Source organism: Mustela nigripes, chromosome 7 (genome assembly GCF_022355385.1).
Source record: "Mustela nigripes isolate SB6536 chromosome 7, MUSNIG.SB6536, whole genome shotgun sequence".
Taxonomy (NCBI): domain Eukaryota; kingdom Metazoa; phylum Chordata; class Mammalia; order Carnivora; family Mustelidae; genus Mustela; species Mustela nigripes.
The window spans coordinates 127243134-127271056 of NC_081563.1; the positions used below are offsets into that span (position 1 = coordinate 127243134).

Consider the following 27923-nt stretch of genomic DNA (forward strand, 5'->3'; position numbering starts at 1 on the left):
AGAAGTACAAATCAAATCCACAATGTGTACCTCTTAGAGGAACTGTAGTTGCGAAGACGGACCATACCAAAGGTTGGCAGGGATGTGGAGCAAACTAGAAGTCTCTTACCCCTCTGGTGGGAGTGTGAAATGTACCCTCTGGTACAACCACTTTGGAAAACCATTTAGCAGTCTCTTAAAAAGTCAAACATAGACTCACCACCTGACCTTTGTAATCACACTGGTGAAAAGAAGGCTTACATGCATATCAGGATCGATGCGTGAATGTTCACAGCAGCTTCATACCGTCCCAGAACTGGAATCAATCAGAATGTTCATCCACAGGTGAACAGACAGAGGATGCTATATCCATGAGACAGAATCGTGCTCAGCAACAGGAAGGAGTGGTCTGTCCATATACGTGACAACACGGATTGAATCACAAAAAAGTAATTCTGGCTGGAAGAAGCCAGGCAAAAAAAGAATACATACTGCCTTATTCCATTTATTTAAAAACTTTGGGGGCGCCTGGGTGGCTCAGTGGGTTAAGCCACTGCCTTCAGCTCAGGTCATGATCTCAGGGTCCTGGGATCGAGTCCCGCATCGGGCACTCTGCTCGGCAGGGAGTCTGCTTCCTCCTCTCTCTCTCTCTCTGCCTGCCTCTCTGCCTACTTGTGATCTCTGTCTGTCAAATAAATAAATAAAATCTTTAAAAAAAAAAAAAAAAAAAAACTTTGGGGGCGCCTGGGTGGCTCCGTGGGTTAAAGCCTCTGCCTTGGGCTCGGATCACGATCCCAGGGTCCTGGGATCGAGCCCCACATCGGGCTCTCTGCCTGCCTCTCTGCCTACTTGGGATCTCTGTCTGTCAAATAAATAAATAAAATCTTTTTAAAAAAAAAAAAACGAAACTCTTGAAAAAGCAAACTAATTTCTAATGAGAGAAAGTGTATCAGCGGTCACGTGGGGAGTGGGACTGGAGGAGGAGATCACAGAGGGTTTACAAGGAAACTCTTGGAAGTCATGTAAAAGTGTAAGGAGGGAGAAAGGGAAAGAGGGAAATGAGCCCAAAAAAGGTTTATGTAAATTGCTTTAGCCTGTGTACCTCTGACTGTGAACTTTGACTCCTGGCGCTTCGTTCTCAAGAATGTAAAAAGTTGGGGAAAGGGCTGCTTTCAGAGGTAGGAAGGGAAACTCTTTATTTTTTTAAGATTTTATTTATTTGAGAGAGAGAGAGCTTATGTGGGAGGGGGTGGGGAGGAGGGGCAGAAGGAGAGGGAGAAGCAGGCTCCCTGTTGAGCAGGGAGCCCCTACCTGTGGGAGGCTCAGTCCCAGGACCCTGAGATCAGAACCCGAGCCAAAGGCAGACATTCAGCCATGCAGACGCCTCAGGAGACTCAGTATATTGGCTTCCCCCACATCTTACGTAGACATTTCTTAGACGCCGGGTGTATCTCCCTTTTTAAATAATATTTTCCTGGGTTTTGAAGGGATCAACATGTTTTCTAAGCCCCCATAGCCTCAGAACTACCATATGAATCAGGATAAACCTTATCTACGACTCTTAAACATCTGTGAATTTCTCTACTGCCTCTTCCCCGCCGTCCAGAAGAAAGTCTTGGCAAGACAGATATTTGGGAATCTCTCATGCTGTGTCCTGAAAATGCTGGGGAGTTGGAGATGGCCCCGCAGTCCTGACAACGCAAAACCAAGCCTTTTCTTATTATGTCCTTAGTCTGCTAAGAAGTTTTAGAAATATTAAATAAACCAAGTTCAGTCCCTTGGGTTTTGGAGGGAAATCGTCCTTCCAGGGTAGGGAAGAAAATCAGTCCATTGCCAAGTAGTTTTAGACAAAAGCATTTCCCTCCTTATGATCCAAGAACTGGCAATTATGGAAGGAGAGATGAAGTCCTCAGGATGCATTTAGGAGCTAATCCCAGCAGTTGTAAAATGAGAGAGCCGGATGGGGTGCCCTCAGTGGTTCCGCGCCATCGTAGGCTTCTGTCACTCTGGCGACGGGGACTGGCCCAGACTTGGCTTCTGCCTCTAATATTAGTGTCCAGGGTAACACCAATGAATGTCATACTACTTCACAAGTTCAATAAAGACAATAGACTCTGATAAAAAGCCATGTATTTCAAACTTCCGTGCTTAAAAACACAGTACAGCGCGGATGCTGGCTTTGGGACCTAGGTCCCAGGAAGGTACTGCTCACTTAAGCAGGGTCATCAGTCAACTTCCTGAGGGAATGAGCAGGGCAGCCTCTCTGTGCCTTCTAGAAGCTCCAGCTCAGTGGAAGCCACAGGTGGCTGCGTTCTGCCCTGCTCCCTCTCACTGACGCCACATGTATGTGGGCCCGGCCAGAACTTAGTTCCGATTGTTTACTGACGCGTCCTCAGGGCCAGCCCTGTGCTTTTCATAGAGAACAGAACAAGCCACAGAAAGCAACACAGAGAATTCTCCCCGTATACCTCCCACTCACCCAAGCCGGGTGTCTCTTAAAGATAGAAAAGTTTGGGGGCACCTGGGTGGCTCAGTTGTTAAGCTGAGCCTTCAGCTCAGGTCATGATCCCAGGGTCCTAGGATCGAGCCCCGCATCGGGCTCCCTGCTCAGCAGGAAGTCTGCTTCTCCCTCTCCCACTCCCCCTGCTTGTGTTCCCTCTCTCACTGTGTCTCTCTCTGTCAAATAATAAATAAAATCTTTTAAAAAAAAAGAAAAGAAAAAAGTTTGCTGCCCTGCTCCTTTGAAATACTGATTTTCTTCCTTCTGTTTGTCTAGGCTTTGGGATATCGAGTTGCAAACATAAAACTCTGCTCCCTATCCCTACAGCTCCCCCAGCGGCCCACCCTCCCTGCCCTACATCTCCCCTCAGGTGTCCCCTTACCCGTGAGGCCCTCCCTGACTAGCTCCGGAGCAGTTAGTAACCTCCCAGCACTCCCCACCCACATCCCATTTGTAACACTGGTCCTTGCCTAGTCTCTTAGATACTCACTTGTTTGCCTAAGCCCCTCTCCTCCCTCTAGAAGTTAAGGTGTGTGAGAAGCAGGGCCTGGGACTATGCCTGCTCAGTGAGCCCTTGCTCCAGGAGGGAATGGTGATGAACAGGCAGCCGGAGGGACCATCCGGAGCAGTTCTGATCCCATGAGATCTTTGCCTTCTGTGCTGCCCCTGGGGCCTAGAACTGTGGACTTGGTTCCGGTCGGGAGATATTTTCCTGGGAGGAGACACTCAGCCGAGCTTCTGATATGTCCACACTTCTGTTTCCTGCACCAGGTGAATATAACACGCACAACGGACCCTCCACGCCGGCAAAAGAGGGAGACGTGGACCGGCCGCCCCGGGCCTCCGACGGGAAGCTCCGAGGCCGCTCCAAGCGGAGCAGCGACCCCTCCCCAGCAGGGGACAGTGAGATCGAGGTAACTCCAGACTGCCTCTCGGGCTTGGGGAGTGTAATCTCCACCTGTGGCCAGAACAGGAGTGGGGGGGGGGCGAGTTCTGTCCACGCACACAGGGGAGAATGGCCCTTTGTGTCCACAAAGCTCCATAGCAGAGGAAGGGATGCTTGATGGGAAGGGAGAGAATTCTGTTGGCCATGGGAAGCACTGTTGACAGACCAGGCTAGGGAGAGTGACCCTGGAGATAGCAAAGAAAGTAAAACACCGGTTCTCAAGCATAGGCGGTAGCAGATTCACCTGGAGGCCCGCGAAAACCCAGAGGGCTGGGCCCCAACCCAGAGTTTCCAATTTGATAGATTCAGGGGCTGGGTGGGGTGCTGAGAACTGCATTTCCACCAAGTTCCCAGAACATGCTGATGCCGCAGGGTTGAGGACCACACTTTGAGAGGCCCTGGTAAAGACACCAGTGGGCAGTGGGCTTTCCCAGCTGGGTTGGAGGGTTCCTAACCCTGGCTACCTATGAGTATCACCTGGGATGCTTTTTCAATTGCAGGTGCTCAGGCCCCCTAATTAAATACACATTTCAAGGGAGTTCTTGGGCACTAGCTCACAACCTGAGCTGCACCTTCAAATCTCCTGGGGAGCACTGAGAGCCTTCATTCTCAAGCTGCACCCCAGATCAGTGAAACCCAGTTCCTTGAGGAAGGGACAAAGGCATCAGCATTTTAAAACTCCCCAAGGGATTTCCATCGCGCAGCCCAGGCTGAGAGCGGCTGGTCTGAGGGATGTGCCGATCTTTATTGTAATAAAGCAAGTGTGGGATTATTGGTCAAGCACTGACATTTTCCCAAACAAAAAAGAACCACATGCGTGAGAGAAGGGGGATGGTTACTAGTGGGGACAGAGGCAAAACGGATGCTCCGGAAAACAGACCGAAGCAACCAATCGACATCTAGGGAGGAAAAATGGGCATCTTCGTGAGTTCATACATCTTCACCAAAGGCAGAAATACAGGAGGGCACATCTGTTGGCTTGAGTGCACTATGGGTATATGGGCAGTATCGGCAAAGTCTGGGTCCGTGCCAAGAGATCCAAAGGCGTATCCCATCTGTGTTCATAGCCCCGCACAAACTCACATGTGCTAAGAAATGTCATTTTCATCATCTCTTTAATTAAAGTTGATGTAATGTTGACTCTGAGTCCCCATCCCATCAGGGTGGTTAAGAAACCACACCTTGGGTGCCTGGGTGGCTCAGTGAGTTAAAGCCTCTGCCTTCGGCTCAGGTCCTAGGGTCCTGGGATTGAGCCTCGCATCGGGATCTCTGCTCAGAGGAGAGCCTGCTTCCTCCTCTCTCTCTCTGCCTGCCTCTCTGCCTACTTGTGATCTCTGTCTGTCAAATAAGTAAATAAAATCTTTAAAAAGAAGAAGAAGAAGAAGAAAGATAGAAAGAAACCCCACCTCAATTATTGGGGTCTCTTGCCCCCAGAATTATATGAGAATCTCAGGGCTCAAGGGGTCTCACAAGACACAGAGCCTCTCGTGTCCAGGACTGGGATGGTGGCTGCTCCCTTCCTCACTGTCAGTACCCACTGTGGTCAAGAAGAGTCCAGCCAGGGTCTGGACTTCTGGGTTTCTGTGCCATACGCTGGGTGTAGAAATCCTTGTTGAAAATGGAAACCTTGGAGGATGAGATACAATCCTTCAGTTGCAAGCAACAGAAACCAGTTCTGGTTGCTTAAGAAAACGGAATCTACAGAAAGGAAGCAACATGGAGAGAAAGTCATCAAACCAAAGCTAGAAAGAACAGTAGCAGAGGCCGTGCTGAACGATCTCGGGAACCTCGAGGAAGCTGCCCCCACCGGAGAGTAAGTGTGAGATGCTAGCTCCGCTCGACTCAGTGTCCAACGCCAAGGAGACAGCAGCGCTCTGGCCTGGCTCAGGCTTGCCCTTGCTTGACAGATCCACCGAGACAGCTCAGAACGGGAAAAGAAAACCAGAGTGCTCCTATCGGGCAGGGATGGATGCTGGGCACCCAACAACAAATGCCAGCCCCAGGGCTTTTGAGACTTAGCCCGTGTTCACTAGTAGAGCTGTACTAGTTAGCCGGTGTTCACTGGGAGAGCTGTACTGGTTAGCCGGTGTTCAGTAGTAGAGCTGTACTAGTTAGCCGATGTTCACTGGGAGAGCTGTACTACTTAGCTGGTGTTCATTGGTAGAGCTGTACTAGTTAGCCAGTATTCACTGGCAGGGTTTTTAAGTGCTTGTTTATGGCCAGTGTCTGTTCCAGCTTTCCCAGAAGGTGTTAAATATTTTGAACACCGTGCTCGTCTCCTTCCCTTGGTCAGCCTCCTGAGGTAGACCAGCAGCCATCCTCGCTGAGAGCCTGCCTCCCTGGGGACCTGCCACAGAGCCAGAGTCCCCACTGCTCGTGGGATGGCTCTCAGGCCAAGGGATTTGTTCTCACTTTTCCTCTAATTCTTGAAGGCCTCTCCTTCCAACACCAAGAAGACTTTACACCATCCCCTCAGCAGGATTAGGTCTTTGCAAAAGGCTAGAAGAAAATTCGTTTGCCTCAGGTTGTCTTTGTTTTTTCTGCCTCCTCTGCTCCTGAGGATTTCCTGCAGCTTTGAGTGGCAGATCTAAGGAAATCACCAAGAGCAGCACATACATTAATGCCTTTTTTTTTTCATTATTCAGTCACTTAATGTGGCTCCTGCTCTTGGTAGGGGTGGGGATAGACAGACATTTTCCGCTGAACTGAGAAGGCTGCAGGAGTGCATGGAAGTCTGGGATTGCGGGGCTCTATCGTTCTGGAAACCTCTGCTTCTGGATTCCAGAGGAAAGAACCACTGGGCAAGAACAGTTGAAAAGGTGCGAGCTGTGTTTCACTTCCGTGCTTAATGTCTGCGTGGAGGGTTTGCCCCGGTCGCACCTCCTAAGTCTTTGGCCGTGTTGCTAATGACGGAAGCCCATGAGAGAGAAGTTATGCAGAAAGTGGAAAGGAGAGAAATTCTGACTGTAGATTAGTTACAATCCCTTGACTACAGGTGCCAGAAACCAACTTGAGCTAGCTTAAGTGAAAAAGCAGAAGTTATTTTAGGGATACCGAGATTCTCGTAGAACCCCAGGGCAGGGGACAGGGGAGTGTCAGCAAGATCCTGGAACCAGGAGGTACACAGGGCAAGGAAGTGTGTTTACCCTTTCTCTCCCCACGCGGCACAGCGAAGGTGCCAGAATCCCCGACCAACCATGGTATCTTTTCAGCGCAGGCGCACCCTAGTTCCTGGGCTCCACCCTCCTCCAACCTCGCTCTGCCTCTGACTGAAACCAGGTCCTGGAAGTGTGTGGGGTGGTCTTTCCATCTGCCTTCCCTCTCTTCCCTGGAGACTGGCCCCCCCCATCCTTCAGAGCATGTGTCTGCCAACAGCCCCTCAAAGATGAGGAATGGCTTTCCAGGTTCCGATTTCAAGTTTCCAAGGAAAGACCTCTGACTCCGTTGGGATTAAGGGCTTTCCCTGGCCCAGACCACGGTGGGCTAAGGAGTAGGGTCGCCTGCAGAATAGCTACCAGGAACCTACCCACAGCAGATCTAGGGCAGGGGAGGGAGACAAAGGTTTTTCTGAGGGAATGTAGTACATCACTGAGTGGAATCTGCATCCAGTTTGAACATATTGACTGATTTTTTTAGTTTCTCAGTTTCACTGATCCAACTGAGTTAGTTCAAATAAATTAGGACTTAGCATACTGAAACCCAGAAGCCTTTCTTAAAAAACTTTTTCTTTTTTTTACCATGACCCTTAATAAGAACTACACTTACTACCGTGACCCAGCCCATACACACCCATAACTGGACCCAAAAAGTCATGAAATAATACTCAGCTCTTCTGATTGCTTTGAAGACCCCTGCACTAACTGACCTTTTCCTCCTACAGACCACCCTTCCCTTTACTGTTAAAAGCATGGCAAAGGGCAGTGTATAAGTACAGCCGTTCACCTCCAGAGAAGTTTCCAGGATGGCCCATTCAAGATGGCAGACTGAGTACATGACCTTGGCCTCTGCCCCCAACACCAGCTACACATACAATCAGTCAGGCCCCATGCTCTTAAACATACTGATCACCAGGAAAACCAACAATGAAAAATAAGGCCAGGATAAGGTAGAGGACAAGTGAAAGGTAATTTAAGAAACAGGAATGTAGGAAAATTCTGATTGGTTTTCTTATAAGGATCCAAAGGAGCTCTTGCATCCATAAAATAAGAAATGGAGGCTCTTGGGAAGAAAATAACTCAGAGACAAAGTAAGAGTCACTGGAAATTTTTAAAATGACAGAATCAGAAGTTTAATGGAAGGGTTGGGAGGAAATGTTTAAGAAACTTCCCAGAACACAGATCAAAAAGACAAAATTATAGAGAATATATTTTTTTGAGTATGAGTCTTATCCATCAAAAAAGTCTAATTTGACTGTTGGGAATTCCAGCAAGAGGAAACAGTGGAAAAGGTGGGAAGAAATCATTTTAAAAAATAAGATTGAAAATGCTAGGTGCTGAACAGTATGAATGCCAAAAGACCACACCTGGGTCTATCCTCATGGAACTTCAGGTCTGCAGATATAAAGATCCTAAAGTGTCCAAAAGGGGAAAAAAAGGAAAACCTACATAGGACTGAAGATCAGTGAGACATCACACTTCTCACCAGTCACACTGAGCATCAAGCTAATGGAGGAATGCTTTCCAACATCTAGAAGGCATTATTTTCCAATTGGAATTCTGTACCCAGAGGTACCACAGAGGAAAATCAAAATAGATCAGAAATGTAGGAATTCTACTTTCTAAGCACCCTTTCAGAAGAAACAGCTTAAGGATGTACTCAGGTAAAACAAAGAAGAAAAGCAAGAGAGAGGGGAACTAGATGGTTCAGTTGGTTAAGCATCCAACCCTTGGTTTCGGCTCAGGTCATGATCTTGTGTGCCTGGAATCGAGCCCCAAGATGGGCTCTATACAGATGGTTCAGTTGGTTAAGCATCCAACCCTTGGTTTCAGCTCAGGTCATGATCTCGTGTGCCTGGGATCAAGCCCCAAGATGGGCTCTATACTCAGCGCGGTTTGCTTGTCCCTCTCTCTCCTGTTCTGCTCCTCCCCACTTGCACTCCTTCCCCCCTCACGCCTGTGCTCCCTTGCTCTCTCTCAAATAAATAAAATCTTTTTTAAAAAAAAGAAAGAAAGATAAGACTAAGAGAGAGCCTTAGGATCCAGGAAATAGAGGATCTCATCTGGAAATGCAGTAAAAAGTAAAAGGACATCTCAAGATGCTACTAGCTCTGCAGCAAGCCTGAAGATGATCCAGTCTACACTGGAACATTCTGTCACTGAGGAGGAACATCTTTGATATGGAGGGTGTGACCAAATTAAAGATTCTAATAAAGCCACATCCTTGGAAACAAGAAAAGAATTAAATCAATTAATAAACTCCTGCAAAAACAAAATGTTATTCCAGACAGGCATGGCTCCTATGTGAACAAACCAGGATATGGCATGATTTTAATTGAGAAGGAGCACTGAAAGTGACTCGGGGGTTAGGACACTGGACACTCAGAGAAGGAAGCAAAATCCCAGCAGTTTCCTTGCCTCTGCAGTGAAACATAATCACAAGATGTGGGTGATCATTACTGGTCACTAACTTTGAAAGCCAACATCTAGACTGAGCACAGAAGATTGAAGTACAGCCCTGGAAGGAAATGTGGTCTGTCCACTTTGGTGGAGGGAAAGGAAGGCTAACGCTGCTCAGATGAGAGTGAGGAGGAGGTTGCGGAGGGGCTGGGGACACCAACAGCCAGAGTCTTCCATGGCGGACTCACTGTTTCAGCTGGGGAGAGTGTCCAGAGTGGATGGTCTCAGAACTAGCGGGGCTCACTTATGGGAAAAATGTAAAGTCCTAGAGAAATGAGCTAAACTCTCATCTTTTGCATTGCTCAGTCAAAAACTATTATCTAAAGTTGGCAAACTGGTAAGCAAAAAAAGGCACAAATATGTTACAGAGGTAAACATCAGAATTACTAAAAAACAGGAGTATTGAGAAGTAGTTGGGCTTATGGTGAGCCGTGAATGCAAAAAGGTAGTGCTTCATTCTTTCAAATGAGTTATATGATTTTTATTGTTGTTTTTGGCCTGAGCTCCTCCATTTTTGAGCTTTTATGTGGAAGGCAAGAACAGGCTTCTTGGTTCTGGCATCTCTGGGTTGATAGGAGCCCAAAATTGGCCATCAGAATACACTTTACATGGCTAAGGTTGGATGGGGACCCAGTGACACATCAGTGAGTCACATGTTTTATAACTTAAAGATAATGTTTTTCAAGATTTCTTTCTCCTCCCGGGGAATTAATTTCTGCAGACATTAAGTCAGAAGCAAGCGAGTCCATTTGTCTCCAGTCTCTTCCTTTCTTTCATCACAGCGTGTGTTCGTGTGGGATTTGGATGAGACGATAATTATTTTTCACTCCTTACTCACCGGGACTTTCGCGTCCAGATATGGGAAGGTAAGAATCCATTTTGTCTCTTCTCTCTCTCTGTCTCTTTTTTTGTTGTTGTTTTCTGGGGTTTTTTTTTTTTTTTTTTTTTTCAACATGACGGTCTGTCCAGCTGGTTTGTCCTGGGAATTGTGGGGGCAGTTTATGAGGCGGCTTCTCCAACAAAAGCTGCCCCTCTAGGTCAGTCTGGGTTTGAGTGCTCCTATGGAATGTTCCCTCACCATGTGAAAATTTAATTAGATTCCCCTTCTGTCGTCCCCCAAGCCTTCCTTCCAACACATGAAGTGTTCACTGTTCACTTGATGGGATATAAGTTCAGTCTTCGGCTGTCTCCCTCCTAAGAGCATGAGGATCCATGGCAGCCAAAAACAGTAATCTTAGCTTAAAAAACGAAGTAAAGTATTTTTCTAGTTCCCTGTTGTTTATCTTAGTGTCTCCGGCAGATGAATTCCATTTTCCTTCCGTTTTTCTGAGACGAGGGGGAGGCATCTTGTCTGTTCCAGAGTGGACCTCTACAACAGCTTTGCAAACGTATCGTGGACAAAGTATGACAGGGAACCCTGCAGTTAGGATTTGGGGCAAATGTTATCGGCTGAGCGGTGGTGAATGGAAGAATCATTGAAACCACCTTCATAATGCAAAAGTGAACCCAGCTGCTCACACCCACAGCCTGCCGGTTCTCTGCATTCTCCCCACTGGCTTCCCAGCAAACCACATGTGGGGGCCGTCTCTTTGGGGAGACAGGTGGGGGTGGCGAGGCAGAGCTTTAGAGAACAGGCAAGCTGTCATCTCTGAGGCGAGCGACCTGTTGGCAGCTGCTTCCACGCATGGGTAGGAACCATGAGACCCACCAGCGCCTGGAAAATATTTCTGTTTCTGTTTAGAGACCAGAAATATGATTTGACATCACCTCATGGCTTTTCCAGCTGCTCGTGTTTTTTATGGGGGTTATAACAAGCTGGATGTGTAATTAGCAAGATAGATTTATCATCTGCCATTATGTTGTAGAGAATATAAAAATGGTGTCGGTGGTGCAGAAATCTCTTGCCACGTAGGGACACCGTTAATATGTCTAGCAGTGCCTGCGGGAAATCCGGCGTGCAATCTTGGACGGAGCACAGCTTTGGTAAAGGATAGCAGAGTCCAGAGCTGCGAAAAAGACCAGAGTGGACTTGGCAGGCATTGCAAAAAGTGGGGCCATCCCAAAGGGGCTGCAGTAGCGAGTTACCTGCTAGTCTGGGTGTCAGGGCTTTTCTAACCACCCCGGTAAAGCCCCCACCCCCTAAAAAGCATACCTTCCCCCTTCTTACCTTTAGAAGTAGCCCACTCTGAGGTCCTACAGCTGCGTGCAACAGCTGGGCTCTCAGGGATTGTGTAAGGCTGTGTTATCTCAGGGATGGTCTTTGTGTCTGTGTCACCACCATTCCTGAAACCGAACTTTGAGCATCCTCAAGACAGGGACAAAGCCCAGAGAGCCTTTCTGAGCCCACACCAGGTGATCCTCTCTCCAACCCTAACCCAATCAGCTCCACCGCCCGCTGCGGACCTTGCCCTTTACAGCTGCCTACAGAGGGCTCGTCCCACAGCCCAGGCCCAGGGGAGTCATGTCACTTCCCTGCTGGAAAATGGTCACTGGCTTCCCCGTGGACAAACGCTAATCCCAGCCTCCCAAGGCCCTTCATGGGCTAACTCCTGCCCCCCTCTGCAGCCCCGTTTCCGGCTACTCATCCTAAATTACTTTCTGTCCTCAAAGCTGGCCTCATTCTCTCGCATCTCTGTTGGGTTTCTCCCAGGACGCACCAGGTGTAGAGTGGGAAAGTGAGACGGGGGAGGGGAGGTGGCCAATACACGTTGCACAAAGAGTTAACCACTGCAGGTCCCTGGGGCCTGGGGGAGATTCTGTAGGACACACCTCTGAGCGGACCACCAACCAGTGAGGTTGCTGGGATATCTATTCCATCATAGGCTGAGGGCTTCTGCTGGATTGTTACCTCCCTGCACGTCTGGCCTGCCCCAAGAATGCCACAGAGCACAGCACTCACAACCGAAAGCCTCTGTGTGTACAGAAACGGACACAGCTGAGGGGATATGGGAAACAGGCACACCGGAAGCCTCTGCTGTAATCTAGAATGTTCTAGCATGTTCTTTTACTAGATGAAATCTTACTTTCAGTTCCCATTTTAAATGTAGCTTCCTGGGGCGCCTGGGTGGCTCAGTGGGTTAAGCCGCTGCCTTCGGTTCAGGTCATGATCTCAGGGTCCTGGGATCAAGCCCCACATCGGGCTTTCTGCTCAGCAGGTAGCCTGCTTCCCTTCCTCTCTCTCTGCCCGCCTCTCTGCCTACTTGTGATCTCTCACTGTCAAATAAATAAATAAAATATTTAAAAAAATAAATAAATGTAGCTTCCTTTGAGAGTACTTAGCTAACCACTCCCCCTTTATCTAAATTGCAACTCTCGCTATTACTGTGTTTTTCATCTCTATTATGCACTCACCGTCAATCTCCCTTCTAGGCTATACGTACCATGAGGGCAGGGGCTGTGAACACTTTTTTACCTACCCAGCCAAACGGTGCCTGGGCCAGAATTGCTCAATAAATATTTGTTGCATGAGTAAGTCAGGACGATCCGCTGGAATGAAAGCTACATGATGACAGGCACATTTTTTGCCCTGTTTTGTTCATTGCTTTATTCCCAGTGCATAGAACAGTACCCCCCACTTAGAAGGCTTCAAATAAATATTTGTTGAAGGAAGGAAGGAAGGGAAATAGTATCAAAACAAAAAATGCCTAGCTGGTGGCCAACGACCAAATTCAGCCTGCAGACATTTTTGTTTGGCCCCTAGAGTGTTTGAAAAAATGTGAATTTGTCGCCAACATTTAAAAATCAGGAGATTGCAGAGACCAAAACAATCCAGATCTCTAGCTCTTCTTGAAAAATTAGAAAATCTGGCAATCCTACATTCTCATGTGGCAGCAATCAACGGGAGCTGAGTAGTGACTGGCCTCAGCGGTGGGGGGGGGTCCACTCTGCAGCCCAACCACAGCCCCCACTTGGCCTGTTTAACCCACTTATGGGAGCATCCTGGCCCCACTGGCATGTGAGTTCCAACTGTCCTGGAATTTCAGAACCATAGAAGGTCACAGTTGGAAGGACCTAGGAGATCACCCTGCCCAGATAGTCTCCATAGTACAGAAGGAGAAACTGAGGCCCAGAGAGAGTGAGATCACCCAGGAGAGAATAAGAGTCATATTTCAGGCTCGCTTGCCTCCCCGGGAGCCCCCAGCAGGCCCAGGGAAAACTGAGATGAGAAGCCCTGGAGCATCCAAGTCCCCTGTGCCATATTCACTCTAGTTCTAGAACTCACCACTCCCTCCTCCAGCTCTCCCCTAGGCGAGGAATGAGGTGGGTTTTTTCTTTTTTAATTTGCAAAAGCCAAGCACCCCAAGAGAGACCCAAAATAACCATGGCTTATACAAGACCATTTATTTCTTGCTCATAACAGTGCAGGTGTCTGCAGCTCAAGCTGGTAGGGCTGCTACACAGCACAAGGCACCGAGGCCCTACTTGTCCTCTGCCATCCCAGAACATCACCCTCGCTGGCAAGACAAAACCTAGCTCGCCCCCATGTGTATGTTCCAGTCAGTGGGAAGGGGGAACAGGAAAAAGAGAATTAACCCCTCTTTATTTTACTTTATTTTTATTTGTCCCCTGTTCTGTTAAGGGCCAGACTCAGAATCTGTATATAGCATTTCTGTTCACATCCCATTGGCTGAAACTTGATCATGTGGCTGCATGTAGCTGCAAGGGAGTCGGGGAAATGTAGTCCAGTCACATGCCCCTCTGGCATTCAGGAATTCTATTATTCTGGAGGGAAACAGAAAAAGTGGATATCCAAGGACAGCTAGTGTTTCCTAGCACAAAGTACCATCTACATCTAATAAAGGGAAGAACAATGAAAGAGGAAAATGTTGAGGAAAAAGATCCCAGAGGGCAATCATATTTGTAGGTCTAAAGCTCCAAAGAGAAATCTTGGCTACAGCAATAAACTTGGAAGTCAGAGAAGTATCGAGAACCCAGAAGAATAAGAGTGTGGCTCCCATTTTGCAGACAGAGTAACTGAGGCACAGGGAGGTGATATAGTCAGGGTATTCATTTTGTTTTGTTTTATTTTATTTTATTTTATTTATTTGACAGACAGAGATCACAAGTAGGCAGAGAGGCAGGCGGGGGAGTGGGGAAGGCAGGCTCCATGCTGAGCAGAGATCTTCGTGCGGGTCTCAATCCCAGGACCCTGGGATCATGACCTGAGCCGAAGGCAGAGGCTTTAACCCCCTGAGCCACCCAGGAGCCCCTTTTGTTTTATTTTATTGTGTTATGTTAGTCACCATATAGTACATCATTATTTTTTGATTTAGTGTTCCATGATTCATTGTTTGCATATAATACCAGTGCTCCATGCAATACATGCCCTCCTTAGAACTAAAATACATGGCCTTGACTTTTGGCCCACAGCTCTTTCTCTTTGCGCTTTTCCTAGAAACTATAGCTATGTGAAGCTCATTATTAATAGCTGGTATCAAGCAGAAGTCAATTTGAAGCATGGAGTATTTAAGCTATAAAGATATTTATTGGATCACAGTAATTGAACAACTCAGAGGTATCTGAAGTCAGGTTGGGCTAGATCCAGGAGCACTAGCAGTGTTCTCAGGGCTTGGTCTTTCTGTATCCCTCAGCTGACTTTCTTCATATAGCAACTCCCTGTCAGCAATCCCAACTGAAAAAGAAAACCTACTTCCTGGAATTCAAGCACAGATCCCAGGCTTGAATCTCATTGCCCAAACCTCTGTGGCTCTGATTTGCCATGCTAGATCAGGAGCCAATGCTCAGAGAGAGTAAAGGAACAGGTCAGCTCCTCCCAACTAAATGCACAGAATGGGGGAGGAATGTTTCCCAAAGGAAACTGAAATTCTCTTTCTAGAAGAGGGTGAGGACCATGGAGGTCCAGAATGGGTTCTGAAGGGCAAGACACCCTATACATCCACGCCAAGGCCCCATGGCTCTTTGCTTGTGGCCACTGCATTGAGCACTGCATAGAAAGCAGAAATCATACCAACTGTGGTCCCAGCCAAAGGGGTAACTTGCTGTTTACTTAGGGAAATAAGACCAACAGAGCTAAAATGATTAAGGAATGATTCAAAACAGAGTGTTTGAGTTTTCAAACAGAAACTGGGCTCTCTTCCTGTTCCCAATCAGAGGCATGTGCTGCTCGAGGCTGTCATCTCTCCACTTCCTTTCCATCTCTTCCTACCCAGTGCTCAGAGCCAGAGCATCCCCCTTTGGTAGCTGTACCTCCCTCATCTTGTGGATCCATTAGAAATCCCCGGGAGAGCTGGAGCTGCCAGCAGCCACCGCCTCTTCCCTAACCTCTCCTCCTCCCACCTCACTCCCAGCAGTCCCTGAACTCCATTTTTTCCATCCTGGATCAGGCAAATGCAAGGTGGTCAGGAGTCTTTCTTTCCCTGTGGCCGGGAAAGGACTCTAAGAGGGATTCATCAGCAGTGCCCCCGCCCCGGGGTTCACAGTAGGTCCGCCTTGACTCCTCCCCTTGTGCCTTGCCTTCCAGGCAGCTCAGCACCGATTGGAAACTCAACTCCGGGACCAGTGGTGTGTGTCTTTTTAATAACAGCTTTCTGGAGATAGAATCCATGTGCTCTACCTGGACATTTCAATCTGTACAAATCACTGGTTTTTAGGATCTCTAGAGTCGTGCAACCATCACCACTGTCTAATTTTAGAATATTGTCATCACCCCAAAAAGAAACTCCGTGTCCCTCAGCGGTCACCCCCTGTTTCCCCCAGTCCCTGGTCACTACTAATCTACATTTGGTCTCTATAGATTTGCCTTTTCTAGACAGTTTTTATAAAATAAATTCGACAGTACGTGGTCTTTTGTGACCAGGTCTTTCACTTAGCATCCTGTTTTCAAGATCCATCCATGCCGTAGTGGGTACCAGGACTCTATCCCTTCTCATCGCTGTGTGATTCTCCCTTGTACGGACTGTACTGCGTTTTGTCTGCCCCTTCATGAGTTGAGGGACAGCTGGGTTTGGGGCTTTTATGAAAAATGCTGCTGCAAGCACCTGAGGACAAGCTTTTGCAAGGACATATGTCCTCAGTTCTCTTAGGTATATACCCGGGAGTGGAATTGCTGGGTCCTCTAGGAATTCTAGGCTTAATATTTTGACCAACTGCTGGACTGTTTTTCAGAGTTGTTGCCCCATGTTATGATCCTCTAAGCAGTGTTTAAGGTTCCAATTTCCCCACCTCCTCGCCAACACTTGTGCATGTCTTTTCAGTTATAGTTCTCCTGATCCGTGTGCAGTGGGATCTCCCGGTAGTTTTGATTCATAAGGCCTTAATGGCTAATTACGTTGACCAATGATGTTTTCCTGTGCTTATTCGCCATTGTAGTCTCCTCTTTAGAGAAATAACTATTCAAATCCTTTGCCCACTTCTCAATTGGTTTATGACTTTTTCTTATTGGCTTTAAGAGATTTTTATATATTCTGGATATATATATGTGTATATGTATCCAGTTTTTCATATATTCTAGATATATACATATATTTTAGAGATGTACAATTTACAAATATATATAAATATATGATTATATATGATATGTATAATTATATGATGTGTATATATATACATATATACACATACATGATTTGCTACATTTTGCAACAGTAGATATGTGATTTGCAGATATGTTTTCCCCATTCAGTGGGTTGTCTTTTCGCTTTGTGGATGGTGTTCTTAGAAGTATTTTAGGTATTTCAGGGGAGAGAGACTGAAATTAAATTTAAAAAGAGGCCTCATGGAGAAGCTGAATGTTGAATAAAGATTTAAAGGGGGGTGCCGGGTGGCTCAGTCAGTTCAACGTCTACCTTCAGCTCAGGTCATGATCTCAGGGCCCTGGGATTGAGCTCCCCATCAGGCTCCCTGCTCCGCAGAGAGTCTGCTTCTTCCTCTCCCTCTGCCCCTCCCGACCAATCATGCTCTCTCTCTCCCAAATAAATGAACAAAATCTTTAAAAAAAAAAAAAAAAAAGACTTAAAGGAAGTAAAGGAACAGTTCGATATCTGGTGGAAGAGCAGAGGGAACAGCAAGTGCAAAGGCCCTGAGGCAGAAGTTTGCCTCAGGGTGAGTTTTAGGGACAACGAGGAAGTTGGAGCAGAGCAAGCAAGGATGAGAGTAATAACACACCAGGCTTTTTCTATGAAGTGGGAGCCATGGAGGCTGAGAGTAGAAGAAGGGCAGGATCTGAATTCTATTTCTAAAGAATCCCTCTGGCTGCTCTCCTGGAGAGTAGAGCACAGGGGAGCAAGGGCGGAAGCAGGGAGACCAGTGAGCAGGCTACAGCAACAGTTCAGCTGAGAGACGATGGTTGTGTAGACCAGGGTGGGAGCGGGGGAGCAGTGAGAAGTGTGGCAACCTGGGTACATTTTGGAGGAGGAACCGACCACAGATGAAGAACGCAACACGATTCCTCATTCTCCTGCACTGGGCTACAGAGATGTCCTATTTTCTGTCTAGGCTCTTCCTCTGAAGAGACCTCACCTTATTCATCCCCTATTGCCAACTAGCAAATTCCTCTTGAACAAATTCTCCTATTTTTTGCACAGTGCACTCTGTGCCAAGTACTCTGCTGTGAGCACTGTTATTTAAGTTGGACCTCACATGCAGACGCTGAGTTATTCATACTCTTTGTGCACGCAAAGCCCATCTCTTGTTTCACGGGGGCACGACGTGTGTTTCCCTTTAGGCCCATTTGGATATTCCTCCTTCTCTCCCCATGTTTCAGTGTGGTGGATTCTGTGTGTCTTCCTGTGACATACGTACTGGGATTTTTCGCGTACATTTCAGTCACATCTGTAAACAGGGCTGTTTAAATACCCCATGTTTCTCACTTCTTTCCTTCTGCTCTGTGGTTTTGGATCCTTCCGCGTCACCATACAGCCAACAGCAGTGTTCTGACTCAGTGGCTCTCAACTGGAGGTGACCTGGCCCCCAAGGGACATTTGGCAATGCCCCGGCCATTTTGGGTTTTCACAGCTTAGAGGGGTGCTCCTGGTATCCAGTGACTGGAGGCCAGGGATGCTGGGGAAACATCCTGCAATGCACAGGCAGCCCCCCGCACCACAGAGATTGATCTGACCCCAAACATCCATAGAACTGCCGTTGAGAAACCCTGCCCCTAAGATTCCACGTTAACCTTCTCTGCCTTCCACACGAGGAGATCACCCAGGCTGCCCAACCTACCCACCCGCATAGACCACACTGTGACAGGCAACCCTCAGGGACTCTCGAGTTTTTTTGCATGTTCTATCCCACTGAATCTCCACCACAAGCCTGTAAGGCATGACTGCTCCTCTTACAACCATTTCTGGAGAAACTGATGCTCAGAGAGGTGGGGGGGAGTCAGCCGTTGTTGCCCAGCTTGGACGGGATGAAAGCCAGGGTGCAGCCCACTGCTCCCAGCCACGCATGGGAGCAGCATCCCCGGCGATCCATGTGCATGTTCTCAGGGTAAAAAGGAAAAGCCGCTGGGGTGAACTCTTCTACATGACCGTGAACTCCAAGGACGGACGGACTGGATCTGATGTGTTCATAGCTTCATCCCCTGGCACCCAGCAGTGCCCGGTACATCTGCTTGACAAATATTTGTTGAATAAACAAACAAACAAATAGCTTGCGGGCAGGGAGTTTTAAGTGCGAGCGATTGCAAGCACTGCAGAAGTGAGAGTCCAGGGCGTCTGCCCTCGAGGGAGCAGATGTCCGCACACATGACAAGACAGGGGCTTGTCAGCATCTCTCTGGGGCCAAGACGCTAGGTGCCAGCCTGGTCTGGCCTCACCCAGAGCTTGGCCCACAGCAAGGGCTCAGCGAAGGCTGTGGAGTATTGTGCAAGGAGCCCATCTAGGCAGGCTAGCGGCCAGGGACATTTTGCAGGTGGGGGACCTGGGCTGGAGCCAGGTGACCCTTCATGCCTGCCTGAGCAGAGTCCTATCCAGAATTTCTGTCCACGTGGTGCCTTTAGGGGGCCATGCCTTGCTGAATCTGAAAAGATTCAAGGTTTCAAACCGATAACGCAGGGCCAAATGTGGCCTAAAGACAGGTTTAGTCTGGCCCCCTGGCATTTCTTGAAGCTCTCAAGTCATTGCTGGTATTTTCTTATATCTCTTTTTAAAAAAAAAATTTATTTATTTTCTTATTTGATGAAGAGAGAGAGAGACCATGAGCAGGGGGAGAAGCAAGGGGAGAGGGAGAATTAGGCTCCCCACTGAGCAGAGAGCCCGATGCAGGGTTTGATCCCAGGACCCTAGGATTATGACCTGAGCCAAAGGCAGATGCTTAACCAGCTGAGCCACCCAGGCACCCTATATCTCCTTTTTTTTTTTTTTTTTATTTTGAGAGAGAGAGAGAGAGCACACTTGTATGGGGAGGGGACAGAGGGAGAGGGTGAGAAAGAATCCTAAGCGGGCTCCATGCCCAGCACAGGGCCCAACACAGGGCCAATCCCATGACCCTGAGATCATGATCTGAGCCAAAACTGAGAGTCCAGTGCTTAATCAACAGCCACCTGTGCGCCTTGGCAGTATTTTTAAATCTGGATACTTTACATAAAAATCTGGATGTCTCACTTCTCTTGAAAACTGGGGAGGTCTGGCAACAGCAAGCCTGCGTTTTCAAAGAGCGGGGACCTCTGGCAGGATACATGCCCTCAGGTGCCCCTCAGCCCCGTGGGCAGTGGACTGTGGAGCTCTTCCCCTCCTTTGTCCCAGCAGACTCTTACCTCTGTGACCCACCAATGCCAGGTTATTCCCGGAGTGTGTAGGATGTGTGGGGGCAGAGATTACTGGCTCCTGGTTCCCTCCAGGGGCCTTGAAGCTCTGTCAGTTCATTCTAAACTGTGCTTTAGCATCCTCTCAGAAGCGCAGGCCGTCTCCTTCCTCGGGAGCATCTGTCTAGCCACGCTGTCGTGGCGGGGGGATCTGTTCACTCAGAGTATGTAATCCCCTGCCACCTGCCCCAGCTCCGCCTCCTCCAGCAGCTGGAAGGGAAGCAGGGCTCCCCACCCAGTGTCCGCACCCAGGGCTCTCCGCCCTTCCTGACGAGGTCTAAACCCCCTCCCGACGGCTCAGAGCCCCACGGAGCTCGTCACAGCGCCTACTGCTGTGGTTGCTCTCTTGCTGGGATTACCTGGCGATAGAGTCACTTCACCGTCATCATCATGAGGTGGCGAGGACAGACTTTTCGTTCCAGTGACACTGTGCACGCCCCACCCGGTCCCCGTAGCCCTCCCCATTCCTGTGGGCACGATAGCTTCCCTCTGTCAGGACCCGTGACACTCTGGGGGGTTCTTCACAGTCTCCCAGACGTCCCCAGTTACACACAGCCGTGACCCACTCACTGTCCCACGCGGGTGTTGACTTCCTTCCCCGGCCCCCACTTCTCTACTGTGCCACCCATGCTTCTAGGGTCTCTTCCCAGCTAAACTGCTCACACCAGCATCCCGGGATCAGGAGCTGCTTCCGAGGAGACAAAGATTCCAAGGAGGTCCGAGTGTTCAGACTTCCTCCTGATTTCAGGAATGGGAAGTCCCCATCCGCAGAACCCTGTTGTCCCCTAAGCCCTCCCAGCAACGTGAAGTGTGGCCCGGGGCCCCGCCATCAGCAGGAAGCTGTTAGAAATGCAGAGTCTCGGGTTCCAGATGTGCTGAACCAGAATGGACATTTAAACTTGACTCACAGGTAATTCCTTCACACATTAGTCTGTGCCGCAAGACATAAGCCATGAACTCACTTAGTGACAACTTTTCTCAAAGATCCGGCCCGCCCACCAGCGTCTTTGTGCGTCTGGAAGAGGCTGGGTAGAGCGAGGCGAGGCTGGCCAGATCTGGGCTCTAGGCCCATAGCCTCCCCCCAACCACAGCTCTTCTGCCCCTTCCGACCAGCCACAGCCCTCCCCCACTCCTCAGAGGGTGTCATTACGTGATTCCGGCTCGGATTCCGGAATCCAATACCCAGCGCGGTGCCATCAGGATTCAATCAGATCCAGTCGGCGATACATGGCTGAGCCTGTCCGTTACCGCTTTACAGACTGAGAAGAAATAAAAAACCCCGGTTTTATGACCCAGCAGTTAAAAACTATTTGTAGAAGTTGCTACGGTTCAAATCAAAAGTGCCCTCCCTGGAGGACTATTAGTTAATTCAGAGGCCCGCGGATTCTTTCCTTCTCTTTCTTTTTACCCCGTCTACCTTGAGATGCAGCTCTAATTCGCTTCTGCCGCTCAGACATCCAGCGCTTTCCATCCTTTGACAAACATAAGCCAAAGTGCTTAAGGACATCTGTTTATTTTATTTCTTTAATGAGAAAACCTTCCAATTTCTCCCGGCTCAGCTGTGTTTATTGACTCTGTGTTAGCCATGTGAGGCTAGCACCTTGGAAGTTTAAAGTCCTGGCGGGGCCCTCGCAGCGGCCTCCAGCTCTGAAAGGCAGTCAGCCCTGCCCAAGGAAAACAGAGTCCTTGGAACTCTATAAAATAAGATTTTCAAAATAAATACTGCCTAATTCACTCGGTAGATGTGGATTAAGTCAAGATGAATACAATTTGGAAAGGATTTTCTGAGGAAGTCGGAGATTTCTTTCCCCCACTGGGGGTTAAACCTTGTATTTAAATCTTTGTTTTTCCCCCTCCAGCTCTCTTTTCAGTTAAGTGAAAGGTATTTAGTCTTTGTGGCTAATAAAGAAATGAGGGCTTAGATTGGCCTTGGAGAGAGCAGTGATTATTTTCTTTGTGGGACCGGGGATGGCGACTTTGCGGGCAGCTCCACTCCATCCATTAGGGCCAGAAGCAAGCAAGCGTCTGTGGTTGTCATTCTGGCGGGGGGTGGGTGAAGAAGAGGTTGGAAACACTTGGAAGGATGTCCTAGAGGTGAATGACAGTTGGAGGGGCTGTGGGCAGGGGGTAGTACCCTTTATAGAGTTAATCCCCTGTAATAGCGCTTCCTTGAGCAAGTGGGTCTCCATGCCAAGTGCCTCTGCTTATGTATTTTAGGGCATTAAAGGATTATTTCCAACATAAAATATATTTTAGAGATGGTTTGGGGTTGTCAGAAAAGTGCTCATTAGCAGGGACTTTCTTTGAAGCCCTGTGCTCTCTGCTGCTCGGAGAGGGGAACCATTTCCTTGTAGAATCAACTTAGGTTGCGGCTTTTCAAGCTGGTTAAGACCCCTGATTTTCCGCCCACAAATTTAGCAGATGCCGACCGCTTCCCAAGACTTCTTTCGCCAACTTTTTGTTTTGTTTTGTTGTTCCCTTCTTTAGTTCTACCTTTCCGTGAATGCTGAAGGGGAACTGGAAAAAAAAAAAAAAAAAAGTAATAATAATAAGGGGGATTTAAATCTATGCAAAACCTGCAACAGATTGTTGGTTGGGCTCAAGTGAGAAGCTCTTTGTCTTCTGTAAATATAGGGGTTGGTGCTCACAATGATAAGGCATGAAAAAAAATCCCAGGCACCCTGCGAACTTAAATAATGGGAACAATTTTCCCTTATGCTTAACTAGCAGGTTGAGAAGCAGCCTTCCCCCTCGCCTCACCTGCACTTTTTATGGTACTTATTTTCCAACAATAGGGCTCTTGAGCTGTTCTAAGATCGCTGGAGTTGCTGTGAGCTTCTGGGGATGAGGGTGTCACTCGGTGAATGGCAGGAAGGTGTCAGCGCGGTTGTGTTGGGGGTTGACTTTGACGGGGAATTAGGAGGCTCCCCCCACCCTGCCTGTTCCCCCACTTCCTCTGTGAATGAGTAAACTTATAGGTCCTTCTGATGGCCAAGGCGGAATGCTCTGACCCAAGTCCCCCCACGCGACCTAGTTCAAAGTAGAAATATGCAGTTGTAGAATTTCTTTGGAAATGTCCATCAACGGATGAATGGATAAACACATCTTGGGATGTTTGTTCATACAATAGAATGTTTTTCAGCTATAAAAATGCATGGTGTGCTGATCTGTGCTACGACACGGACAGACCCTAAAAACGTTGCACTACGTGTAAGAAGCCCAATGCAAACATCGTGTGTCGTGTGGTTCCATTTCTACAAAACATCCAGAATCTGTAAATCCAAACTGACAGAACACAGACAGGCGGTTACCAGGGCCTGGGGGGAATGGACGGACAGGGAGCCTTGTGGGTATGGGGTTTTCTTTTGAGCTGATGAAAATATGTAGGAACGAGAGAGGGGTTTGCTCATCTGTAAAATCGGAATAATATTCCTGCCCCCCAGACCTCAAAAGACCATTTGAGAAGTTGGTTTTGTTTTTTGTTTTTTGTGTTTTTAATAATTTCTTCATCAGGTTTTGGGGTCAAGGTAACACTGACCTTATAAAATGAGTTGGGAGGCATCATCTTCTGTTTTCTGGAAGAAACTATGGAGAATTGGTGCTAATTTTTCTTGAACTGTTTGGTAGAATTCTCCAGTGAAACCATGTGGACCTGAGATTCTGTTCTTCAGGAGGTTTTTAACCGTGACTTCGATCCCTTTAATGCTTGCTGCTAGTTCACCCTGGGCGAGTTTTGGGAGTTTGTGGTTTTCGAGGAATTGGTTCATTTCGTTCGTTGTCAAATTTATGTGTGTAAAAGCTTAAAAAAAATTTTACTTTTATGGTGACTTTCAGTTTGTAGCATCTAACCATACCCAAGAGCCTTCAAGTATAGGGATAAAATCCCTCCCCCCGTGTACCTGATACTGGGTCATGAGTCATCCCCTTGGTCCTCAAGACAAACCCACAAAGGCAGAGGGGGTGATCCCCATTCTACCCAGAAGGACACTGCCCCAGACAGCCAAGTTAGTAAGTGTCAGAGAAGCAGTCAGACCCAAAAGCTCCAAAGGCCATTCTGAGTGCCAAGGCCACCAGAGCACACAACAGCCAATCACAAGGCGCCCACTTCTCGGATCAGCGTTCAGACCTTCACTCTAACCCAGTTCTTCCCTATTCTAGACATCATGCTGGGGAAGGTAAGGGGTCCACGGGCCACAAGTGACTCTCAACGATATTTTTTGTTGCATTTTTTAAATTAGTTGCCAGTATTTAAAATTGGGAGATTTCACGGGGTCCCTGGGTGACTCTGTTGATCGAGCCTCCAAATATTGGTTTGGGCTCAGGTTGTGAGATCAAACCCCACGCTCAGCAGGGAATCTGCTTGAGATTCTCTCTCCCTCCCTCTGCCCCTCCCCCTGCTCATGTGTGCACCTGCACACTCTCTCCCTCAAGTAAATAAATAAATCTTTTAAAAAAATAAAATTGGGAGAGTTCACATAAAAATTCAGATTTCTGGGTTCTCTTTAAAAAAATCAGAAGGTCTGGCCATGAGGCACCCACAGTCCCCAATGGCATCACTTGGCTGGAGCTGCCCCACTCAGTGGGGCCGGTGGGCTCCAGGTTGCCACAGTCCCCACTACCCCCTATTGCCAAGGGCCAGGTATCAGTCATCATTACTCTCCACTGTTGTCTTTCTAGGAAGAGTCAAGAGGAAAGTTTAATATTTCTTGCTGCAGGAGTTAGAGAAGGGCAGACAGCAAGGCCCTGTTACACCCAGCCCATTCTGTTCATTTGTGTGAGCTACTTAGTCCCTGTCAATCTGGCTGTCTTTGGTGCCTCATGTACAGAATGAAGCCCAAATTCTGCGGGCCAGCTTCCAGACCCTTCTAGATCCTTTCATCTCCAGCTCTGAGATTCTCAAGTTTATATTTTAGGCTGCAGCTTTGCAGTTGCACCAAGAAACTCTGGACCTTTATTTATGCTGTTCCCTCCAGCAGGATTGCTGTTCTCACTTGCCACCCATTGGCCCAGCTAATTCTCACTTAGCCTTCAGGTCTTATCCCGGATGTCTCCACCTCCAGGAAGCTTTCCTTGACTGTCCAGGGTTAGGCATCCTTCCTGTGTGCTCCCTTAGCACCCTGCACTTGCCCTCTTACAGCATTTATCACTAGGTGTTTTATTGCCTCGTTACTTGCCTGTCTCCCCAACTAGACTGTAGCTTCTCAAGTACAGGGATAGTGACTGTGTCTTCAGATCCCCACTTTCTAGCACAGCATGTATGATGTGCCCATAATTGCTGTCAAATCAACTTCCATTCAGTTATAAGTAACAGAAACTCAACTTAAGCTGACAAGCAGAAAAGTAAATTCATTGGCTTTTATAACCAAAACGTTCAGGGCTTTATTGGCTTCAGGTGCGGCTGAATCAAGGGGCTCAAGCAATGTCAGCAGAACTCTGTTTTCTTTCATTTGCAGTGGCAAAAATTTCCCCCTAGAAGCACAAGACCAACATCCTGCCAGCTCAGTAACCCCAGTAAATAGAGACTACCTCTTTCCCAGTAGCTCTGGCTAAGTCCCAGACAAGGTTCTTCTTGACCTGGCTGGAACCAGTCACCCTGGTCGTAGGGTCAGCTTCCTCGTAACTACACAGATAGATGTGCAGAAAATCAGACTCCTGAAAAACACTTAAAACAATGCTGTTATTAGGAGATGGGCTGGATGCTATGCAGACAAGAACAGCAAACACTCTCTTCCACATGCATGTTAGAAGCCACATGGAAGCCAAAAGCCTGCATGGTCTTACCTGGCATATAATAGGTGTTCATTAAACTTTTGAAGATGAAATGTAATATGGCCAGTTACCAGGGTCCATGCCCTTACATGTGGCCCTAAGGGGTCTGGTCTGTTACCTCTATGCCCTCTCTTGTACTCCTCTCCTCCCCCACCCTGACCTAGCCACACTGGTCTCCTGACCTGCCAGACACACGCCCACCTCAGGACCTTTGAACACTCGGTTCCCTCTATCTGAGATGCTCCTCTTCCCACATGGCTTCTTCCCTCTCCCCCTGAAAAATCTTTTGAAATGCCACCATCTCAGCAAATACTTCCTTAACCATTCTATGAAATTGCCACACCTCCTACACAGCCCACATACATGACACCAATTCTTTGCCATATTTTTTTTCTGTAGTGTTTTCCATCACCTGGCGGAAGTGCAGAATGTGCACTGCTCAACTCCAGGAGGCACCACTTTCATGGTGGTCTATGTGAACGGTCCCCCTGGATTTATGCAGTGCACAACCTGTGCGGCCATACATACCATCCCTACCATCAGACATACTGCAAATCTTGCTTTACTCATTTATATGACTGTTTTGTTTGCTGATGTATCCCAATGCCTGGAACAGTGCCTGACACATAAAAGACACTCAGTAAATATTTGTAGAATAAATGAAAGGATGGGTGAATGAATTTCTGTTGCTCTCAACAACGCTGCACCTTGTCAGCTAAGGTGAAGTGTGAGGAAAGAGGAGTCCTGTGTCCTGATGGATGTCTATGAGCCACATGCAGTGACCTCTAGCTCCTTCTCAGAACCCTTCTTAGATGCTGGGAGTCCAACCGACAATATGCTGAGCGCTCTGACACCATTTTAGAGGAAATTGATTTTGCTACTGGAAATGATCGTTAGTTCTCACCTATGCTCCTCCCATTCTTTAGGTTCCCTGGTAGGGGGGGGTTAGAGGACCCTTGACGCTGTTCATCATACCATGACACACCATCAGTGTTTGTAAGTTGTTTCGCTTCTCTGCAGACTGAACCCAGGCCAGTATCGCCTTGTGCCAAACCCCCTCACTTGCCTGATCCTCAACGCAGAGAGACCTCTGGGCTGAGAGATGACGGTCCAAGCAGCCACATCCTCTAGAGCTAAGTGACAGGGGAGGAAAGGATGGGATTGGAGCAGACCATCCTGGAGCTGAGTTCCATCTGTTAGGACGGTGGGGATTCACTGAGCCCCAGACCTCCATCGTGAAATGGGTATAATAACAATACCTACCTCCCTGGCTTTTTGGCTGGATAGGATGGCATAGTGCTAGGAAGGCAGCCCAGGTGATCAATTCTGGATATAAATCAGAGGGCCTCACCCGATTATTCCACCTGGCTCTTTCCTCCCTCTCCCACTTAATGAACTCACTCCACAGCCTTCTTTCTATTCTCTGACATACAGAGCTTGTTCCTGCCTCATGGCCTTTGCACTTCCTGTTCCTGCTACCATAAGCATCCTGGGGCCAGCTCCTTTGTTTCACTAGGGTCTTTGTCCCTGTGTTAGAGCCTCGGAGAGAGCTTGCCTGCCCACCGCAACTCTAGTAGCCTTCCCCCAAACACACCCACACACAGTCCATCTTCTTGCTCTCTCTGCTTCTCTCATGTTTCATTTTCTTCATCTTCATGTTTCATGTTCATCTTCATGTTTCATTTTCTTCAGAAACATGTCCCTAGCTGAAATGGAATGTTTTTTATTTATCGTGGCCCTCCCCCTCCACTAGAATGTGGGCTCTTTGCAACAAGGGACATTCACTGTCAGAGAGCAAAGAGACAGTATAGCGTAGTGCTCGACCACAAGAGTTGGTGAACTCTAGAGTTGGCCAAAGCTGGCCTGCCACCTGTTTCTTTTTTAATAAAGTTTTATTAGAACACAGGCGTGCTCAACCATTTACATATTGCCTGTGGCTGCTTTTGTGCTGCAACAGCAGAGTTGAGTAGTGGTGGAGACCATCTGGGCCATAGAGCCTAAAACACTGGCCCTTTATAGAAAAGTTCACCTGGTCTAGAAAATTTCGCCTCTGGTCTAGAACCTGGGTTCTTAAGCCAGACTGCTCAAGTTCAAAGCCTATTCTGTTCCCTAGCCATATGACCTCAGTCAAGTCATTTTGCCTTTCTGGGCCTCATTTTCCACCTCTACAGCATGGGTATAGAATCAGTAGCAGCTCAACATCCCTGGGGGAGGATTCAGTGAGTTAATACATGGGAAGTGCTTGGAACTGAGCCTGCTATGTAGCAAATGGTCTTTGTAGGGTAAATGAATAATAAATATCATAATAACTAACAATAAGTGAAGAAATAAATGTCTTTTGAAGAACCAAGT

At 47.9% G+C, this 27923-nt stretch overlaps 1 protein-coding gene across 5 annotated transcripts in view; it reads left to right on the plus strand.

The window, feature by feature from the left end:
* The window catches only part of EYA2 (EYA transcriptional coactivator and phosphatase 2), a 272876-nt gene that overhangs the window by 177584 nt on the left and 67369 nt on the right, over nt 1-27923 (plus strand). For all 5 annotated transcript variants that reach the window (XM_059407158.1, XM_059407157.1, XM_059407161.1 and 2 more), the window contains 2 exons: nt 3251-3393; nt 9823-9906. In XM_059407158.1, coding sequence (XP_059263141.1) covers nt 3251-3393; nt 9823-9906 — 227 coding nt within the window. The remainder of the gene's footprint in view (nt 1-3250; nt 3394-9822; nt 9907-27923) is intronic.